General features: G+C 42.4%; 1 protein-coding gene and 1 long non-coding RNA gene across 10 annotated transcripts in view; one reads left to right on the top strand and one right to left on the bottom strand.

Annotated features, from left to right (window-relative positions):
- The window catches only part of LOC111560135, a 297,662-nt gene that overhangs the window by 46,784 nt on the left and 229,283 nt on the right, over positions 1-21,595 (bottom strand). The gene's annotated exons all lie outside the window — the stretch shown is intronic.
- The window catches only part of MFAP3L (microfibril associated protein 3 like), a 100,539-nt gene that overhangs the window by 8,938 nt on the left and 70,006 nt on the right, over positions 1-21,595 (top strand). For 6 of the 9 annotated variants that reach the window (XM_045055678.1, XM_045055681.1, XM_045055676.1 and 3 more), the window contains one exon: positions 14,400-14,819. In XM_045055678.1, the coding sequence (XP_044911613.1) occupies positions 14,531-14,819 (289 nt within the window). In that variant the 5' untranslated portion in view covers positions 14,400-14,530. Of the gene's footprint in view, positions 1-11,647; positions 11,668-11,782; positions 13,789-13,886; positions 13,909-14,399; positions 14,820-21,595 lie in introns of those variants that run through there. The other 3 variants (XM_045055680.1, XM_045055677.1, XM_045055679.1) reach the window with 3 other exon arrangements.

The raw sequence follows: 21,595 nt of genomic DNA on the forward strand, positions 1-21,595 counted from the left end.
GCATTGATTTTTGTTTTTAATTGGCATGCCATGTTTATTTCCATTGCTGTTTGTCTCAACTAAGCCATTACTCCTGCTGAGAAAACTGTCCTGTCTCCTTTTTTCATCCTGCAGGATTTGACCAACCCCAGGGAACATTCTGTGACCTTTCCAGCTGCCCCTCCTCTGAATTTCTGTGGTATTTACCCAGTTTAGTGCTTAATTATATATTGCTTTGTATGCAAGAATCACCAAGATTCTGAGCACCATTAGGGTAAAGAACTGGCCTTAAAATTTTTTTAAATCCCCACAGTAATTGGTACTAAACTGATAATAGTGGCCTCATAAATACTTTGAGTTCAGCTTATTGATATAACCGGCCCCTAATTTTTTATCACTTAGATGAATCTGACTGCAGAGGTGAGAAATCATTAAGGACATCTGGCAAGTGTGCTCAGGGCCTCTTTCCGTCAAAGCTGAGAGAATGGCAAAGCTTTCTTCAGAAGTCCCGTGTGGCAGTCAATGAATCCGTATTTTCAACTTTCTTCTGTTTTTTTTTTTGTTCGGGGGCGGGGGGGGGGGGGGGTTTGTTTGTGTGTTTGTTTAGTTAAGGTAATTTTCCATATTGTCACACTGAAAAACACTTAACTTTGAAGGAGAAAGATTGATCTTAGGATATGCACTAAACTCAACTAGAAGATTATTCAAATTCAACCAGATTTTGAAAGATATTGCTCTTACGTCCAGAATTTTTAAATAATTTTTAAAACAATTATCAATATTTTGAAAGTATTCATTTTAAACAACCATGATGACCGTTTGGGCACTTATGGCATTTAGACAGTTTGGCCAAGCTGTGGTATTCACGCTGATAGATGCGCATGGGTTACCAGGGCCCTGGAGTGAGAGAAGATGAGGTCCTGCGAGGGGCTTCCACTCGTGGGCTCTGCCCTTGCACTGTCAGTATGGGGCTGCCCATGTCCTGGGGCTGTGGGAGACTCCGATGGGATACCTTCTGTGGGACTGTTTCATGAACCATGAATGCTAGATGAGCATAAGGGACATTGTTGCCGCGCTCTTAATAGCAAATCAAATCGAGTTTGAATTACAGGATCTCTCCCGATCTGTTTTTCACTAAGATCCAATTCTTAGTGTCTATGAAACACACTTGGCATACGTGATTCAGAGAAATAATTCATTATGCAATTCCACTTTGTGTTAATAAGCTGGTAAAGGAGGAAGGAGGAAAAGCTTTTATAACCACCTTCTTCAGTTATTGAGCATATTTTTTCAAATAGATGAAATTTTATTCTGCTGGAAGAAGAAACCCCGGGTAATCCAGTTCCTACACTGTGAATTTGAATGGACTTAATCAAACAAATGGAGAGATAAGAAGTGAGGGATGGTTTCGACATTTTGAGGTATAAATTAAGTAGGCGTTTGCTTTTCATCTCCACAATAAAAAGAATGTGTATTTCAGGCATAGAAAATAGTCCCCAGAGGGGCACCAGGGTGGCTCAGTCGGTTAAGCCATGACTTCAGCTCAGGTCATGATCTCAGGGTTCATGGGTTCGAGCCCCACATGGGTCTCTGAGCTGTCAGCTGAGCCTGGAGCCTGCTTCAGATTCTGTGTCTCCCTCTGTCTCTGTCCCTCCTCTGCCCACGCTCACTCTCTCTCTCTTTCTTTCTCAAAAATAAACATTAAAAAATTAAAAAAAAAAAAAACAAAAAACAGTCTCTAGATACATTACTCATGTCAGACAGTGACTCCAAGTCCTCTGACAGACCAGATTCCCTCAGCCTCTGCTCATAGGCTGTGTTTGGAGCAGCTCAGCCTCTCAGGGCTCTGTGTAAGGAAGGATGTGTTTCTGAAGACTGACTGACCTTTAGAGAAATATTGGTTTATATTTTAAAGTCAGTTTCATGGTGAGGAATAGACCTAGTTACCCACAATTTCTAAGAATGGGTAGAGGGGTGCCTGGCTGGCTCAGTTGGTTTAAGCATCTGACTCTTAAGTTTTGTTTTTTGTTTTTTTTTAATGTTTATTTATTCTTGAGAGAGAGACAGCATGAGCGAGGGAAGGGCAGAGCAAGAGAGGGACACAGAATCTGAAGCAGGCCCTAGGCTCTGAGCTGTCAGCCAGAGCCCAATGCGGGGCTAGAACTCACAGCCTGTGAGATCATGACCTGAGCTAAAGTCGGATGCTTAATCAACTGAGCCACCCAGGCGCCCCGCGTCTGACTCTTGATAGTGACTCAGGTCATGATCTCATGGTTCATGAGTTTGAGTCCCACAGTGGGTTCTGTGCTGATGGCATGGAGCCTGCTTGGGATTCACTCTCTCTCTCTCTCTCTCTCTCTCTCTCTCTCTCTCTCTCACCCTCCCCTGCTCATGCTCTCTCTCTGTCTCTGTCAAAGTAAAATAAACTTAAAAAAAAAAAAAAAAAGAAATGGGTGGAATTTGCAGGAAATGCAGGGCAAATGTAGATGCCCAGTAAGTTAGTAATATGTCTAAATGAGAGGGCACATAACTAGGATAAATTAACTCAGCAGATCTCCAAGCCCTTGCTATGAGCAAAGCATGTTTTCAGACACAGGGGTGCGACAGTGAACAATGTCAACCACAGAAGCCTGTCCAACCAGGAGCTCACATCTTAGTAGGAGCAGACACGTGCATACATACAGGGTAGTTAATGGTTTGAAGAAAAAGGTAGGGTAAAGGTGACAAGGAGTGATGGGGGTAGGGGCAGAGCACACTAATTTTTGTAAGATGACCAGGGAGGGCCTTGCTGATGAGGTGGCACTTGAGAAAGAAAATGTATAGAGTGCACGTTGCAGGCATCCTAGGGACTTGTTTCATACAGAAGGAACAGTAAGGGCAAGGGTTCCGTATACCTGGCACGTTCCAGGATTAGCAGGGCCCCGTGTGGCTGGCAGGGAGTGAGAGAGGGGTGGAGAGGTCAGAAATGAAGATTGCAAGGCTGCTAGGAAGGCCTTCTCTGGCTATTACTTGAATGAAGAACCCTTGGAAATGTACATGGTAATAACTTAAAAAGGGTTCATGTTTCACTGTAATTTTTTTTGAAGCTTCCCCACGCACAGATTGTTAGTAGTCATTTAAAAAGTGGCGGTGGCAGGGTGGCGGGGGGAGTAATGAATGCCTGGTTTCTAGGGCAGTCAATATATATTTGAGCACAATCACATTTTGTTGTGGTGGAATTTTCATGATAAAGATTATATCCCCAAATTGCAAGAGCACATAGAAGACCTTTCTATAGTGAATTATCAAGTGAAATGAAGATTTCAAGGCCCTAGATGGGCACTCTGGTCTACCTCAACCAGCCCTCTCCAAGTGGTATAGCCCTACAGGAGTCTGAGCTGATTCTCAGCAGTGTGGGAAGGGTGTGGTTGGAAGACTCAAAGGCCCTGGGAGCTTGAGTCTGTTTCTTTTTCATTATATTGCTTAGGATGTGAGAAACACTCAAGAAGTCACATTCCCTACGGAGAACAAGTTACCATGTGATATATGACACACAAGCTGGTATCTGAGCTGTCACCAAGTCACAAATGGCATGGCAATCACAATTCTTTGCCCTGATTGAATTCTCTGTGGTGGGATCTTCATCGAACACAAACACTCCTTGCTCTTTCCCTCTTCTCTCCACCGCTCATCATTCCGTCTCTTGGCCAGCCCCAGTCCCACTCCCGGTTGTCATGGTCATAGACTGGTAGACAGGAAGGGACCTAAGAGGCAAGTCAGAAGCTCAGAGGGATCAGCTGACTCCCAGAGGTCATCTAATGGCAAAACTGAGGAAAGGAGTTTGTGGGTTTTAATCCTAAAGTGCTTAACTGGTGCGTGCTTCACACCTCACCCCAAAGTTTCCGTTCTCAACCTTAACCACAGGGCCCATCCCATTTCTTATCCTAGGAACCTAATTCCACCCCTTTGCTCAGTATGGGCAAAGTTATCTCAGTTCTCTGGCTACCAGGAGACCAATGGGAAGAGGCTATCACTTGGACACTGGATGTATTCCTATTAGACATCACTCTGTGTCTTAGTTGGGTCCTATTAATGCTATCCTTCACGCTCATAGTAAGTGAAATAGCTTTATCATTGGCTGTCCAAGCACAACATCATCAACCACGCTTTGTAATATCATGTCTATGGAAAACTGCCCACAAGTGCATTACATTTGGCCAGGTGGGAAGCTGTCTCTGTACTGTCAAGTGGGAAACTGAGAAAGGTGCTTTCACTATCAAGGCCTTAAGAGTTTACAAAGTATACCAGAATCCACAAGAAAATGTAATTGTTTGCAATTGCCTCTAAGTGTATACCCTATTTAGGAAAGCCCGGTAAGGAGATTGCCTCCTGATTGATGCAACAGTGTGCTGTGCAGGCTGCATGGGGACATGTGTCTGCTGCCTCTGTTCAGGTGGAGTGCTGGCCAGCCTGGATCTGCAGGCAGGCGGCGAGGGGTCAGCACCTTGATAAAGTCTCTCCCTGGTACCATGGATCCCCTGGTCAGTTTTCCAGGCCAGAGAAGCGTTCGCACTCATCGATGTGTCCGGGCTACCAGATGCCCATTAGCCCCTGCCTGGCTTCTCTCTAGCTTAATATACTAATATATCAGGAACTTCTGAGGAAATGGGCTTGAGACGAAATGAAAACAAGAATTGAAAGTTGGCAGAAATAGTGCTATAGATTAGCAGTGACATAAATTAATTGTTCTAGAAAGAAAATAGGAATCTCTGTATATACACACTCCAAGTGAGTAGGGAAAATATTTTGAAAGGATACATTTTTTTAAAGGGAGAAGATACTGGAAAAAGTAGTGACAGGGACAGGAAGAAAAAGACAGAAACAGGTGCTTCTGAACCAGCTTTGGGCTTTATATGTGTATAAAATCTGATAATGAGTGTGTCAGAGGTTGAAAAAAACAATGCCAAGACAGTGTCTTAAACCTTTCATCGGCGTTGTAACGTGTTTTTAGTATTGGGCTGGTAGCACAGAGGCACCATCCACCAGTGCGTCTGTCCTATTTGTATTCATCTCCCAGGTTGGGTTTATTCCCTGGACCATCAGAATTTGGAGGAAATATCTCTCTGATCAACTAAGGATTTGCATTCATTGGGCCCAAAACTGTTTTAGCCTATTCACTTAGAATGAGAGTTTGAAGAAACTAAATATTCACTGAAGCATCAGTAAACTCTTCCAAAAGATATACTGTGATTAGAATAGCGCTCAATGCAGGGCGCCTGGGTGGCGCAGTCGGTTAAGCGTCCGACTTCAGCCAGGTCACGATCTCGTGGTCCGTGAGTTCGAGCCCCGTGTCAGGCTCTCGGCTGATGGCTCGGAGCCTGGAGCCTGTTTCCGATGCTGTGTCTCCCTCTCTCTCTGCGCCTCCCCCGTTCATGCTCTGTTTCTCTCTGTCCCAAAAATAAATAAAAAACATTGAAAAAAAATTAAAAAAAAAAGAATAGCGCTCTATGCAAGTCTCAACCACTGGGATAAGTCAAACAGTGCCTTTTTGGAACCAAGAGACTGTGAGGTCATTCAGGCCCATTCTGGGCATGAGCTTTTTATCCTGGTTCTGAGCCACTCAATCGTGTGACCCTGGGTAGTTGCTCATCCTTTCTGGGCCTCCCTCATCTTGCATAAAGGAAAACCTTTATAAAAAGACATCTAAGTTTTTCCAGCTCTAATATTCTAGTGATGTGAACAAATATGTATGATAGACCCGTTTCTATCTTGCCTAATCGTATCTGTGTAGGAAAACCTTTACTGTAGTTCTTTCCCTCGTCCTCTTTTTTTAAACATTATATTTCCGAGAACTTTATTTTATATCAGCCTTGCTTTTAATCAGAAAAACATACACGTAGGAAAATTGTGATGAAGATCCAAGAGTGGTTTCTTAACGTTGCGCACCACCAAAAATAAAGTGTTACAAAGACGGCATCTCTCGGCATAGAGTTCATTTTCAGGTTTGGAAAACTGTGATTTAAAACAGATCAGTTTTTGAAAAGTATGTGCCTTCGGTGTATAGAAAAAATAACAAAGCATAAAATCCTGTAGAGGCCTTATCGTTAGTGCAGTTGATAAGACAGGATTGAGACCTTTTTGTTCTAGCTCCTTCTGAATTGTTCCAGTGAGCTTAAAGAGCTCATCTGGTGGCCATTCACAGCGGTCCAGCAAGTCAGGGTATATATCTTGTTCTACTCAGTAAGTAGCTGTAAATTATCCTAATGCCACGCAGTTAATAGACAAAGGGTGTGCCAAGAATGCCATGAAGCCTCTTGTCTCTTTTTCCTTCCAGGGGCCGGCTGCTTTCATGAGACAGCCTTCTTCCCATGATATGCAGCCGTGTAGCTCTCAGTTTGTGACAGTTCGTAAATTTAAGTGTCACTGCTGTCGCTTGCCTTCACAGACCTTCCATCAGCCAGGACTTGCAAGGCCAGGAGAGAGAGAAGGCAGGAGGAGAGGTTAGTGGAACAGGCAAGGGCCACCACGGGCTCCGCTCAGCCACACGGCCAGCAGACAGGCCTTCATCCAAGTGTAAAAGCGACCAGGCATTGCAGCCCCAGGGAGTTGTTGGTTGAAATTCCTAACTCGTGTGTTCATGTGGATTCCACACGCAGTGCCAGGCACTGGTTCTTAGCAAACGAAACACTCCTTTCTTCAGAGAGCTGTTGGTGTGACCATAGGCACTGTTACTCCACAGGGCTGGGGGTTACTTTCACCTGCTGTGTAGTCGGGCAGTCATTCAGTCCCGTACTTTCTAATTCCTGTACTTCCTTTGGATCTGCCCACGTCTTTCCTTCCCCACTGCTTTTAGTCCATGGCCCTATTCTTTCTGTCCTTCCTGGATATTATAGTAGGCCCCTAGCCACCTCTCCATCATCAGCCACACTCTGAGCAAAGTGATCTTTCTAAACACAGAACTGGCCATGTCACTTCCCCCTTCTAAAACCTGTGAGTGCACCCCATCCGTGGTATTACATACCGTTCCCTTCATTATTTGGACCAGCCGACCTTCCCCCTGCTGCATACCACCAAGTGGTACCTAATTCCTTGTGTTTCCCCAGTTGTGCCAGGTTCTCTCCATTCAGCATTTCCTTGAATATGCTCTTCCTCCTTTTTGGGTCAGCTTCTCTCCTTGGCCTACTTAGTGAATTCTTCTGTGATTAAACTAAAGGGCCACTTCTTATAGATTATTCTTCCTGGCCCTTCCAGACCACTTGGGTCTCCTCTCTTGTACCCCAGCAGATCTTTGACCTCTCTCCGATGGGGCAATTATCACATTGTCTTTAACTGTTGCCAATTTCTCTCTTCCCCCACTAGACTTGTGGATGACAGGGGGTAAGGACTGTGTCTTAACTTTGTATTTCACATCCCTAGCAGTGTGCCTGGCACAGAAAAATTTCTCCATTAATGTGTATTGATTTGGATTGAACTGACCTGTCTGGGTGCTTCTAAAAGTAACCCAAAGACAGTGTTCTTACATACTTTCATGTAATGATCACGTTTGCCACCTGAGTCAGGAATTATCTTTGTGTTATTAGAGGCATCAAGGATCTCTACACAAATAGATTTTAGACCATTCATAAGGAAGAAACAAAGACAGTATGAATCTTTTTGCAATATGACTGGATGGACATTGAGATTAAAACTTAGTAGATTTAGCACTTAAATGATTTGATCCTGGACAGTAGTAATTGCTACAGGAACATTCTTTTTCTACAAATGGTTTGGACTTTTTGACTTTGGATTCTCATAGTCCATACTCAGACACCACCTTAACTACCTAAAAACTCAGTATATGTTGATCTTTAAAAAAGTTAGGGGAGTCCAAAATTGGGCCATAACCAAAATGGCCTCAGTTGGCTACCAGTTTTAAAAAGTTATTGTTTATGATGTAATGAGTATATTAGTGTCCCTCTTCATTTCACATGAAGTTGGGATTTCTTCTTGCTTCATGAGTAGAAACCTGTCAAGAGTGTGCTTTAAACTAAAAGGCAGCCTTCGTGCCTATGGCCTCATTTGTGTACAAATGAAAAAAGTGATAACTCTCAGTAGATGTTGTTACAAAATCCAGTTATGTAACTATAAAATTACTCATCGTAGTTGATGAGGAAATGCCAGCGTGAACAGTGCCAAGAAAAAACAATAATGTATATTCATTTAGTCCAAAACACCCTTAAACAAGGGGCCCTTTTCCTCCCAACTCCAGAAATACATGGTCAATAGTCATGTTTTATTATAGGTGAAGAAACAAAAATAAGATCTAACAAAGCATTTTATTACACATTTTTAAGATGAAGTACAATCGGGAAGTAGGGAAGAGGTTGAATTAAAAAAGGACATTAGATGTTTGCTAAATATTTTCTCTTTTGTTTTATTTATAGAACATAAGTATTCTATGAAAGTTTTCCCAAAGGCCATGAGCAAACACATGAAGCTTAACAATTTGTCCATTGTAACTTTTGTTAAACCCTGGTTTTGGACTCTGTGGCCTTTGTTCTTGTATTTTGAAGGACTGACTGCATTTTAAGCTGCTGGATTATAGTACTCGTGGTTTATTCTTTGGTGGCTAAAATGTCTTTCACAATGTTATAGTGTTATTAACTGAACTTTTCACCATGCTGTCTGTAAAATCCAACAAGCTACACAGAGTACATTTGTAGAATATTTCTCCAGTGCCCAAAGTGACATGATGTCTTTATGTTCTTCTGGTAACACATTGTGAGTTTACTCTGAAACAGTTGCCATTGAATTTCAAGAAAGTGTGGCTTCATGCAGCACGAGTGTGCACATTACTGTGGGTGCCCAGTATTGAGGATACTTTACAGAGCTATATGCCAGAGTTTCTGCCATGAAAGAGCTCTCCTTGCAATTGAAAAGAAGTTTCCTCAACACAGAACTAAAAAATGCAAGATCATATGCCAAGGAGGAGTGTTAAAAGTTTGGTACAAGCTGCAGGTGCAGTGGAAGATTAGAACTGGGAAGGCTGTGAGAGCCATGGAAGCTTGTAGGAAGGGGGAAGGTGGGATTTGGAATGCATGCTGGGCAGGCTATCAACAAACATCTCCTCCAAGCCTCCTCACCCAGATCAGCCTTCTACCTCCTCTGCCTACCCACCCCTAAGCTCACTGCACCTGGAGAACATACTGAAATCAGCTGGATCTGTCTCCCTCGTAGATTATAAGTGGACATGGCCTATGGCTTATTGAGCTTTGTAGCACTCTCACACCCTACCCCCTGTCCCAGACCCCTAGCAGTGTGCCCAGCTATAAATACTCAAGTAAATACCTAAAAAATACTTTAAAAAAAAAAATGACCTGAAAGGGCATGGTATGAGATCTGATGAATTCCTACTAAAACCTTTTAAATCATTAACGTTGATGAGTTAAACACTCTGTTTTCAAAAATAAATGTTCACAGAGAGTTTTAGAGCAAAAATGCACTGACACAAACAACCTACAAATTACACATTGTACTTTCTGTGCCTTGGTAACTTTTCAAAGTGGGCAAGGATGGGAGTGAGATGGGGAGGGAGGAATGAGTTTGTTAACTGAAATCCCTGCAATAAAAGCAAGACCTCTGCCCCCCACCCCTACCCCCACTCCATGCCTGCCAGGGTCTCTGAGGGAACTAGTTAAGCTCTGGAACAGTTACTGTGTTTCTAGCCCAAAGTGCCCACAGACATTATTAAAATATAGAAGAGGAGACTGTTCCATCCTGTTCATTCTTGCTGGCACAATGTGTGTGAAAGTAGAAAACCACAGCAGCCAGCCTTTGTTTGAAAACAGTTCTCAAGTTCTGTATTTACATTTTTTTTGTCTTTTTTTTTTTTTTTTGAGAGAGAGAGAGAGCAAGTGGGAGAGGGAGACACAGAACCCAAAGCAGGCTCCAGGCTCTGAGCTGTCAGCACAAGGCCTGACATGGGGCTCAAACTCACAAACTGTGAGATCATGACCCCAGTTGAAGTCGGAGGAGGCTTAACCCACTGAGCCACCCAGGCACCCCTTGGGTTCTGCATTTTAAACCTTAGTGTGATCCTCCACTTGTTGCCTTCTTCCTATTTGTGGGGGAAAAAAATGTTACAGTGTATTTACTACACACACTTATTAGAAACTACTTCATACTTTGTCTTGTCTCTCATTCTCCCCTAAGCTATTTAGTCAGGCATCTGCTCTGGCGTAGACATCAGGGGGTCAGAGAGGAGTGACTCCAGACACTGTCCTCAAGATGCTCAGTGCAGTGTCTGCCCAGAGGGACAGCTCATGTATTTTCAGACTCAAGTCCCTGCCAAAGGACCCAGTGCTGAAAATCATTTGTAATTGCTTCTGGTGGTGGGAGGGTACCCAGTAATATATTAAACAAATCCAGGAACAAGGTATGCCCTTTAAATGCTATAACAAAAGTCAACTTGAGAAGCACAATTTCAGTAAAGGATGCTATTATATACAGTATCCTAATAATTATTGTTTATCAAGCTGAACATTATGTAAGTGCATTATGTGCATTTGATCATGAATCTTTATAATTGTCCTGTACTTGGTAAGGTCTTGGCCAGAAACACGTAGCCAGTAAGATTGTTTAGATCCCAGATCTTGAGCATGTCTACCTACAACCTGAGGCCATGCTCTTAACAACCATTCTGTACTGAACAGATCAGCTTTACAACTTCCCTGTTAAAAGGAAACCACAAGTTTAGCCAAGAAAACATTTACAAAGTCATAACAGGGTATGTGTCATGCTGGTGCAACCCATGCTATCTCCCTTAGACCACAATTCTTGCTGGTGGAAAAATGTGTTGACCTTCCTGGGGCAGGAAGGCACTCAAGTCCACAGGGGAGTATGGAAGTCTCCAGCACTAAGAAAACTCTTTTGTCTTTCCCACTGAAGAAATATATGGCCTGAAGCTGATTTATCACCCCTAATTTATTTACCTCTTCAGTTTTATTGTCTGCAGAATTGGAATAATTATTTCTGCCTTTAAAGAGAGATTCATGTATTCAGTAACTTATTGTCAGGGATAACTTCAGGCAGTGCAGATGTAAAGATAAATGAGGCAGACAGAAAGTTTAGTATGGTATTGGCACAAGGGTAGACATAAACAGTGGAACAGAATAAAGAGTTTACAAGTAGATTCACTGATGTTGACAAGAAGGCAAGATAATCCACTGAGGACATGATAGTCTTTTTTAGAAAAAGAGCTGAAACAACTGGATATCCATACGGGGAAAAAATGAACCTCGGTCCTTACCTCATGCCATACAAACACTCAAAAAAAAAAAAAAATACTGGAATGGATCAGTGTAAAAACTACCATTGGGAAAGGGCACAAGGGAACTTTTGGTGATGATGGAAACATTCTATATTTTGTTTATTGTGGGAGTCACCTGGGTGTACAAATTTGTCAATACTCACTAAAATGTATACTAAAATAGGCACATTTTATTGTTTGTAAACTATACCACAGTAAAGCTGATTTTTTTTTTTTTTTTTTTTTGAGAGAGAGAGAGGGCGAGCAGGGGAGGGGCAGAGAGACAGGGAGACACGGAATCCGAAGCAGGCTCCAGACTCTGAGCTAGCTGTCAGCACAGAGCCCGATGCAGGGTTCGAACTCATGAACCATGAGATCACGACCTGAACGAAGTTGGACGCTTAACCATCTGAGCAACCCAGGTACCCCAAAGCTGATTTTTAAAAATAATACCCTGTCACTCCTTTGACAGTGAATGTTAGGTAAAATCTAAATTCCTTACTCGGTCCTACAAAGTCCTAGGTGATCTGGACCTGTCTACTCCTCTGACCCATCTTATAGTGTTCCATTTGCTTTTGTTGTTCTTTCTGGAATGTTCTTCTCTCAGATCTAGGTGCAGCTGATTCCTAAAGAGGCTCCAGCTCTGGGGCCATCTCCTTGGTGAAGTTCCTACCTCCTCAGTGAAGTTCTCCTTGGTTGCCTAACTCAGCACTTGACTATATCATAGTGTGTTTTCCAAAGCATGCATCATTAGCTGAAATTCTTACTTACATGGTATTTATTTATTGTCTGCTTCTCCCCACGAGAATCTAATATCCGCATCACAGGAAAGATCAGTCTTGTGTACTCTTCTATCTCTAGGACCTAAATAATGTCTGCCTAATAGTTGGTATTCAGTAATTATTAATAATATAATAAGGTAATAAAAAGAGTGAGGATTCTATCATGGAGACAGGGCAGAAACACAGAATGTTGCTAAGTAAAGTAACGGCACCATAGATTTTGTGTTGCAAAATGGTTATAGGATTGGATTGCGACCTGGGGAAGACTGAAGGCAGGCAGATTATATAGAAGACTACCACAACCATTTCTGGTAAGGAGAAGATAGGGAGGCTGAACTGAGGCTCACTCAGAGGAGACAAGGGATGGAACAATAAGAGCAATATTTAAGAGGTGGAATCAGCAACCTGTATTTATGTTCTGAGGAAAGGAGGGCAGTAGTCAAATTGAAGATTATATCCATGCACATCTGAGTTAATGGTGGTGCCCTGAACTGAAACAAGGGATGTGGGAGATGTAGCATAGTTAGCAGATGAGTTTGGTTTGGGAATGTTAGCTTTGAGCTACCTGCAAAACATCCTGGTAATGCTGTTCAGTGGACAGTTGGTAATACCAGTCAGAAATTCGGGAAGGAGTCAGAACTGAGGGCATATATTTGAGAGTTATTAGGTTGTAGGTGGTAATAAAGGCATGGGAATGGAACTTTAGCAAGAGCTGAGGGTAAAAAGAAAGGAGGGCCAATGATGAAATTCTAGGGGTTGACTAACTTTTGAGGACTGGGAAGAAGAAAAATCAGTAAAAAATAATGAGAGCAGTTGGGAGGAGCAGAATGTGGAACCCATGAGAAAGAACAATTAATAGTGGCAACTGCCACAGAGATCTGGCAAGAGAAAGACTGAAAACTTGGCAACTAGGAGTGACTGGTGACTTGAGCAAGAGCTGTTTGTTTCAGGCAAAATACAGAATGTAATCATTTGAGGAGTAAATGGCGGGCATGGGGAAGGGACTTAGGATAGGATGCCGAGGATTCTTTCCAAAAGGTGGGAAAGTAGGAATTCCTGGCTGCACACCCTAGTAGGAGAAAGCTGCCTTTTAAGAATACAGCTGGACTAAAGCATTTGATTCAAAAGCTGAAAGTGTCTGTAGGCATTGTGTGCAAAGGATACTGAACTACCTGAGCACTGATACACAGATTGCCAAATGTCACCAAGGGCCTGGCTGGGGTTGGAGATGGTTCCTTTAGTTTGGCAATAATGGCATGGTTGTATGATTCTCTCCAGTGGTCTCCAGCCTCCTGGGTGTAGGAGCCAGGATGCCAAATGACTGGCTTGATCACAGTTGTATCCTGGCAGGGTAGTTGTGGCAGAAGGACAAGAGGTGAGGATATTGGGGATTGTGGTCTACAGGATTGGATCTAGACTGAGACAAAGTAGAGCAGGCAGGTCAAGTGGGGAGGGGGTGGAGATAGAGACAGAGGGAAAATAGAAGGGCTAGAAAGTCCAGTGAGATCTGAAGAATGGTAGGGTGCAGTTAGAGATGGTTGTGTAGAACTTCAGAATTACTTGGAATTTCAGAATTTAGAATTTGGAGAGATGAAAGATCCAGGGTGTGCTCATGTGATTAGTGGATGAAATGGAGGATAGAGACATAGGTGAAGGTTAGATCTTTGAACTTAAGAAGTGTAGCCACCATAATGTCACCCCATTCATACTGATGTTCCCCTACCTCTGGGAGACAGATGAAGATTGAAACCAGGGAATCCAGTGAGTAATCAGGAATTGGTAGATAACAGTTACACGGAGCAGAGAGAGCTGGATGTATGAAGCTCAAAGGAGCATGGGCATTGCATGAAAGGGGGAAGGCATATCCTGAAGGCCATAATGGTGAGTTAGGAGAATGCCAGACTGATTCTGGTGGAGCCGTTCCAAATCCTGGCAGCATCCAAGCTGTGACCACTGGAATAAACTGGAAGTCATGTGCACTGGAGGAGAAGAAGTTAAGGAAGGCCCCAGGGGAACAGTCGGGTCATCTGCAATAGCGATAGGTGATGGGGTGGAAAGAGACCTCATAATGCCTAATGAAAGAAGCCTGAATTGGTTTTGGAACTCTCGGAAGTAACGCAATATAAATTTAACATACAAAGTATATATTTGTTCCCACTAAGAGCTATATATTTCAGTAGCAAAAATAACAAAATTATATTGTTATGATTTCTGTGAAAAATGTAATTTAATATTTGGAACAGCTTCTGAATCTGTGTTTAAAAATTATGTAGGTTTGTATTTTAGTTGGGTTTCTAGCATTTTATAAATAATATTTTTAAAGTATGAATGCTAATATTTATGTGTGTGGGTTTGTTTTCTTTTTTAAACAGGTTCTTAATCAAGAACCAACTCTATGGATCCAGGACAGGTTTATCCCATGGCCTGCTCTGAACAGCGTGTTGTCCAATAGAAGATTCCATTGGCAAACTGTCTCTGTTGCCTTATAGAGCAAGCAAAGAAGATGGATCGACTGAAGAACCATCTGCCTGTGTGCTTTCTACCTACTGTGCCCTTTTTAATCCTAGTATCCACTCTAGCGGCTGCTAAGAGTGTGACTAATAGCACTTTAAATGGCACTGACATTGTCTTGGGCTCTGTGCCTGTAATCATTGCCAGAACTGACCATATCATAGTCAAGGAAGGGAACAGTGCCTTGATTAATTGTAGTGTTTATGGTATCCCTGAGCCACAATTCAAGTGGTATAATTCCATTGGCAAGCTGCTGACAGAAGACGAGGAGAAAGGAGGAGGTAGGCTTTCAAGTTGTATCAAATATCATAAGATATAAACATGGACTTTGGAACCCACACTCTGAATATTAGTTGTTCGTATTCAAGTGATTTAAGGATCTCATTTTGTCTTCTTTCTCTAAGGCAAGAGGGAGAAATATATATTCTTAAGGATTCGAATCGCTAATTACTTCATAGTTTGCACTTTTTGACTTGGAAGACAGGGCAAACATAAGTCTTAAAACGCCTCTTGGAATTTTGTAACATAGTGCATACAAAATGTTATAGGGATGAATGTAAAATGGATTTTCCATAATTATACGTTCCATTTATAAGGGAGTTTTATTTTGTGTCATGGAGCTGGGTCCAGTAAACAATATAGCAGGTGTTTATGGTTAAATGTCAGTTTAATTCATTGACTGTGGATTTAAGGACCACACTTCTTAAAACACGTCTCTGTGCAAGGTTCTCAGCCACGACTTGAGATCATTCTGTGCTTCTGAAGACCTGGCTGAAGTTTCTAGATTGTTGCAGCTGAGGCCAAGACGGAAGATTCAGTAGCAAGAAATAACATGTGGCAATAGGGGAATGCTTAGTTTTTAATGAGTGTGTTTCTGGCCAAAAAATGTGAATCACCTACATAAGCACTGAGCCTGCTTCAGGAAAGACTTCGGCCAGAGAGAGGATTGACTGGGTCATTGTGAATAACTACACTTCTTGTTTTAGGTGTGAGAAGTACTTGTCTGAAAACTCAAGCCTGAGCTAATTGACCTGAAGGAATTAATGTACTTTCTAAAGCATTTACTGTGTGAAGTAGGGGTGGGGGAGTAAAAAGATCATTGTTCTGAAGTAGCAGCTTACCAGTTTCTGTCACCTTTCATTCATGTTGTACTTCCCATCCACAGCCCTTTAAGCAATGAATAATCCCCAGAGAGTTTCTGCTCCAAGAAAACCTACGTTTTTAATCTCTTTCCTTCATTTTATCTCACTCTGGAAAAGAATGGAAGCTAATACCTTATGTCTCCTTAGGAGCTGAGCAAATGGAGTTTTCTTGCCATTACATACTTGTGGCTCACCGCTGTGTCCCTCATGGTTAAGGCCACTAGCAGTCCAACTACCTGGGATCTGGGGTTTCATTGTAGCACTCTCACATTGCTTTGAATTAACCATTCAGGGATGTACAACATGACAAAGCTTCCTCCCTCCAGTGAAAATACCACATGTTACATGTATGTCTGTCTGTTTAATTTGGTAGAGTGGACCTCTATCCCCACCGAGTAAAATTTTGAGGCCATAGAATTTTTAAATTGGAAGGGACTTAGAGACAGTGTAATCCAAATCTCTTCTTCCACCCACGTTTTCCCGAAGTCCCACTGTTAATGGCTGTGACTAGAACCTTCACTAGTGACAGTGAGAAGAAGAGACACCACCACCCCAAGCCCACAGTTGGTTTCCATCCCTACCATTCCTTCCTCACAGACTCCAAGTCAAAAGCAAGTGATCCCACACTTGTGAAGGGGGCAGTAACCATGGTAACATATACACACTCAAGTCCCCGTACTCCATCAGATCTTTCTGCGAGCTGGGCCGCCGCGGGGAATAACAAGGGAACTGAATTGAGGGGAACAAGGACTCCAGACCTGAATCTACCTTTCACATGGACACTGAAGCACGGGTCATCACCGGTACCAAGGAGCTGGGGCACTAAACCCCTGAGTCCTAGAGAGGGAGACACTGTGGGAACCACAGTGCTGGGGCCTGAATTTCAGTCACCACATTTTGATTGCAGTCCTAAAGTAGGGCCTTTCTGCTTCAGAGAGATCACATGTTGCCTCAGTTGAAAAGGTCGTTCTAACTATTAACGTGGGCTTGGCAAGCACACTCTGTACCTGCCTTCTCGATCTGTGTCTTAGGAGGCTGGACTAGATGGAAGCCACATGGCTCGATTTCCTTTTGCTCTGTGGCACTCAGGTGGTCCATAGTAGCAGACTGCAGAAGCCCAGAACCCCAGAACCAGGGGAAGCCAGCAAAAGCCTTTGTGGCACAGAGAACTGCTCCATCAGAACCTAGCATTTGTATTGTGTTTGCAGCCAGCAGTCTTGCTGATAAATCAGTTAGCCGTTTTCAAATCTCATAAGGAAGATGCACTGCAGATTTTTAAAAAGAACTCATATGATACTAGTACTTGATGTTCCAGCTCAGCCTTTGTACTGCAGTGCATAATAATAGTGATTCCAGAATGTCAGGAACACAGGGCAATACACAAAACACTGTACCTCACAACCAAGCAAGACATAAGAAATAGCAGAAATGACACTCCTCGTCATGAAATATTAGAACTTCAGTGCTCAAATGGCCTATTAGAGGACACCCATAAGTCTTTAACTCTTTCTTTCTGATGGGGAAAATGCCCATATTATAACCATGGACAAAAATTTCAGTTGTCAGGCTAATAGTCTAGAAGTTTAAATGGAGCAGTGTTTCATTATAACTCAACAAAGAGGTGATTGAATGGATATAGTATGAAAAATGATGCTAATATCCCAGAACATTACCTAGATACAATAGACTACTGTTAAAACCAAACTAAAAAAACTAATGTAATTTTCATTAACAATCCCAACCATTGATTAAGCCCTCGTATACCAAGTTACAGATACCATTTCTGATCCTTACAGTAAGCATGACGGGTAGATATTATTAATCCTCATGTATACAGATGAGGGACCAAGTGAACAGAGAGGATATTACACGGCCAGAGTGTGGACAAGCTAGTATTTATTCTCCCTCTGTGTCCAACCAGCATCTGCTCACTCTTTGGGTCTTGCTAGGTGAAAAATGTTGAAGACCATCCAACCCAGACTGAGCGAATGAGAGAAGCCTTCCTGGATGGAAAATGCATGGTAATCACCCACATCAGTTTCAGTGTCAGGATATGTGCTGTCACGTGTATATGTGACACACACACACACACAAAGCATCAAAATCACCTGGTGACTCGATCTAGGAGCACATCACCATTCATTGTGTGATTAGGAAGGACCAACTTCATTTCTCGTTTATGCTGACAAAGTGAGAGAGCTATTCATGCCAGCCCTGCTGGTCCTGGAAAGAGTGGGGCTACTGCCCATCACTGGTGGGAGCGTCAACTGCTTCATTGCCCTTCCCTGCTGCTCATTCCTTCAAGTCCAGAGGATCGAGACAGGCTAATGTGTAATCTGTCTCTGGAGGAGGACTTTTCTTTTTCTGGCCATTCACCAAAGGACATGTTTTGGGGGTAGTCCACCACCCATATTACAGAAATAGCTCAGAATTCCAATAACATGCATAACCACAAATGACCACAAAGCCCTTTTGCTTGAGGTGAGTAGAAATAAACAGTTGTCAGAAAGTATTATGAAAAAAGTGCCAGTTATTTCAGGTACTAATTAGCCAGCGTATTTTTGCCATGGCTTCGTACTCTGACTTTAAGCCATTTAAATGCACATTAGCACCTTTGATGATAAATAACGAGCATTTCAGGAAAGTCAGCCAGCAGAGGCCTTGCCAAACACCCTCTGCCTTGTTAGCGATTAAGTTTGAAATTCTTCTTCCAACTTAGGTTTGAGACTTCTGTGGATTGGTTCTCCACACCCTTACAGCATTCTTCCACCAAAAATAACTAAAGACTGTCTTTTAAAGTAAAACATGCACAGAGTAAATGGAGCCAAAGTGCACAAAGTTCCCAATTGTCACCTCTGCTACTTTAGCGTTGTGGAATTCATTATTACAGGTTTTGGTTTGTTTGTTTGTTTTTGTTTTTAAGAGAAAGAGCACTCACATGTGCACACCAGTAGTGGAGGGGCAGAGAGAGAGGGAGAGAGAATCTCAAGCAGGCTCCACGCTCAGCTCGAAGCTCCATGGTTGGTGGGGCGGGGGGAGGGGAGGCACGATCTCATGACAGTGAGATCATGAACTGAGCTGAAATCAAGAGTTGGTCACTCATCCCCCTGAGCCACCCAGGAGCCCCATAAGTTTTGCCTTTATTTATTTGCATTCATCTCCACTTTTCAGATTTTTGGAATAGACTATAAAATGCCTGTTCACTACTTCTGCAAGGGACAACAGCCTGTGCCAGCCCTGTTTTCAGACTAGTTAGTATATGACCTCCTTACTTAATGCACGTCTAAGAAGGGTCAGTTCCCATGGTAAATATAAATCATCCTTTACCTCTGAGATCAGCGTGAAGTAGTGCATTAACTACTGAAAATATGCTGAATTCTTCTTTTAGTAGATTAAATATCTGAGATGAAAAATCAACTTACCAAAGGCATGAAATAAAATTAGTGTAATTAGGAATACATTACTGGAAATTCCACAATAGCTTTTCCTTGAGTAAGTGCCTTAACTCCTCTGAGCCACAGTTTTTGTAAGATAGAGAAAATCCTTTTTTACTAGCAGGTGGGGCTGAGGGTCTTGAATAAACTATTGTGTATTAAACATTTTGCACAGTGACCTGGAACATGTCCAGCTGTCAGTAAATGGCAACTGCTGCTATTGTTATTGGTAATATCGCCCTATATTTTGGCAGCCATAGATTCCAAGTGCCTAAATCTCTATTTCATAATCTAGTGTGTTTTGAAAAGACAGGAAATAATTTCCTGGGTAACTTCTTATTCTCTATCTCAATCTCTCAACCTTAAAAACATTGAATTAATATAAAAAAATTTATAGCCCTTCAAAGTTATTTGAAATTTCAGGCTGCCTGGGCAGCTCAGTCAGTTAAGCATCTGACTCTTGATTTCGGTCAGGTCATGATCTCACAGTTTTCAGGTTTGAGCCCCGTGTCAGCACAGAGCCTGCTTGGGATTTTTTTCTCTCCCTCTCTGTGTGCCCTTCCCCTACTTGTGCTCATTCACTCGCTCTCAAAATAAATAAATAAACTTAAAAAAAAAAGTTATTTGAAATTTCAAAACAATGTTGAGACTGCCTTGGCAGCAAGTTTGGAATCCTTTCCTTCATCAGAGGCTTCCCCTTGCCCCACCATCACTCTTGAGTACACAGGACCTGTTGATATCCAACATACTTCTATCTCTGAATAAGCAGTGAGCGTATGTGGACATTACTAAATGTGTTATACACAAGATGAACTTTACATCTGCCTAACTCAGTGGTTCTTGGCGGGAGCCTGTGTTCCACCCAGAGGACATTTGGCAAAGTCTGGAAATACATTTTGGTTGTCATGACCTGGCAGAGGAGGGAAAGGAAGTGGGGGAAATTATGCTACTGGCATCTACTAGGTAAAAGGAAGGAATGCTGCGACACATCCTTCAATGCACAAGATAAACCCCTACAAAGAATTACTTGGCACAAAATGTCAATGGTGTCAAAGCTCAGGGACCCTGATCTAACCCAAAGAAGCACTCCTCTGCTAACTAAAGAATCATTCCATAGTAGATCTTGAGGTCAGTTGTTTGAACCTATTATGTATTCTTTCATAAAAGTAGTTTAAGTTATTATGGCTCATTTTCCAAATTGATCCATGTCAAGGGCCAACCTGATAACTAACCACCATTTATAGTTTTTCTTGGATGAGTTATGCTCCATTTGGGATATGAACTCAGAGTGCTATAGTCTTAGCTGTGAAAAGACCCTTCTGGATCCACCTTAGATAAGGATGACAGCTAAAATTCCCAAAATGGAAGTCATTTATATGAACCCAGTGTAGGGTGCCCTTGTCTTGGAAAACCACCTGTAGCTGTTCTCAGAAAAGACTTGCTAGCCTGCTTGGAATTACTTGGCACTAAAACTTAAGATCACCAGATCCAGTTAGCTGGAGGGTCATATGTTTCCTTTGCCAGGAAGTGAAAAGACAGTAGGTAATCTTTTCAGATATTATTTATACTTTTAAGCATAGCATAACTCCAGGCTGTGAACAGCATAGCCTTCCACCCCCACCTTCCTGAGCTGAAAGCTGAACTAAGCCTGTATTATCCCAGGCCACCTTTACTCCACATGATGTAGGAACTAGCTTGTTAGAGCTGCCCTGGTAGCCTCTGAAGAGGTCTCTTGGGAGGATTGGGGGAGTGGTGCATAAGAGCCCTTACGGCTTGCAGTGTTTATAACCAGAGTCTGCAGTGGCTTCACGGAGCCGTCATCTGCTGCAGAAGCCTGTAACAGGTGCAGCCATGCAGTGCTAAATTTGTTTTCAATTATGTTTTGTAAAAAGGCATGGATCCTTTCTCTTCAGTGGTCTGTTTTTCACATATTGGAGGATAAGTACCACATTTATAGACACCTACACACACATGCATCTAGTTCTTATTTGAAGACTCGATTCGATGCGATATTCAGGTGAATCTTGTACTTCATTTATGTTTACCTAAACATTTATTGGAACTCTTACCACATGAATTTTTTAAATTTATTTTAACTTTTTAAAATGTTTGTTTATTTTTGAGAGAGAGAGAGCAGGGTAGGGGCAGAAAGAGAGGGAGACACAGAATCTGAAGCCTCCAGGCTCCAGGCTCTGAGCTGTCAGCACAGAAGTCGAACGCTTAACCGACATGAAAATTTTTAAAGTTGGCTTCAAGAAAATAATGTATTGGGGCACCTGGGTGGCTCAGTCTGTTAAGCGTTGACTCTTGATTTCAGCTCATGTCATGATCTCGCGGTTCGTGGGTTCAAGCCCCATATTGGACCCTGCACTGAGCCTGCTTGGGATTCTCTCTCTCTCTGCCCCTCCCTCACTTACTCTCTCTCTCTCAAAAGAAATAAATACACTTTAAAAAAAAAAGAAAAGAACCTACTTATTTTGG

The sequence above is a fragment of the Felis catus genome, chromosome B1, assembly GCF_018350175.1.
Source record: "Felis catus isolate Fca126 chromosome B1, F.catus_Fca126_mat1.0, whole genome shotgun sequence".
Lineage (NCBI taxonomy): Eukaryota > Metazoa > Chordata > Mammalia > Carnivora > Felidae > Felis > Felis catus.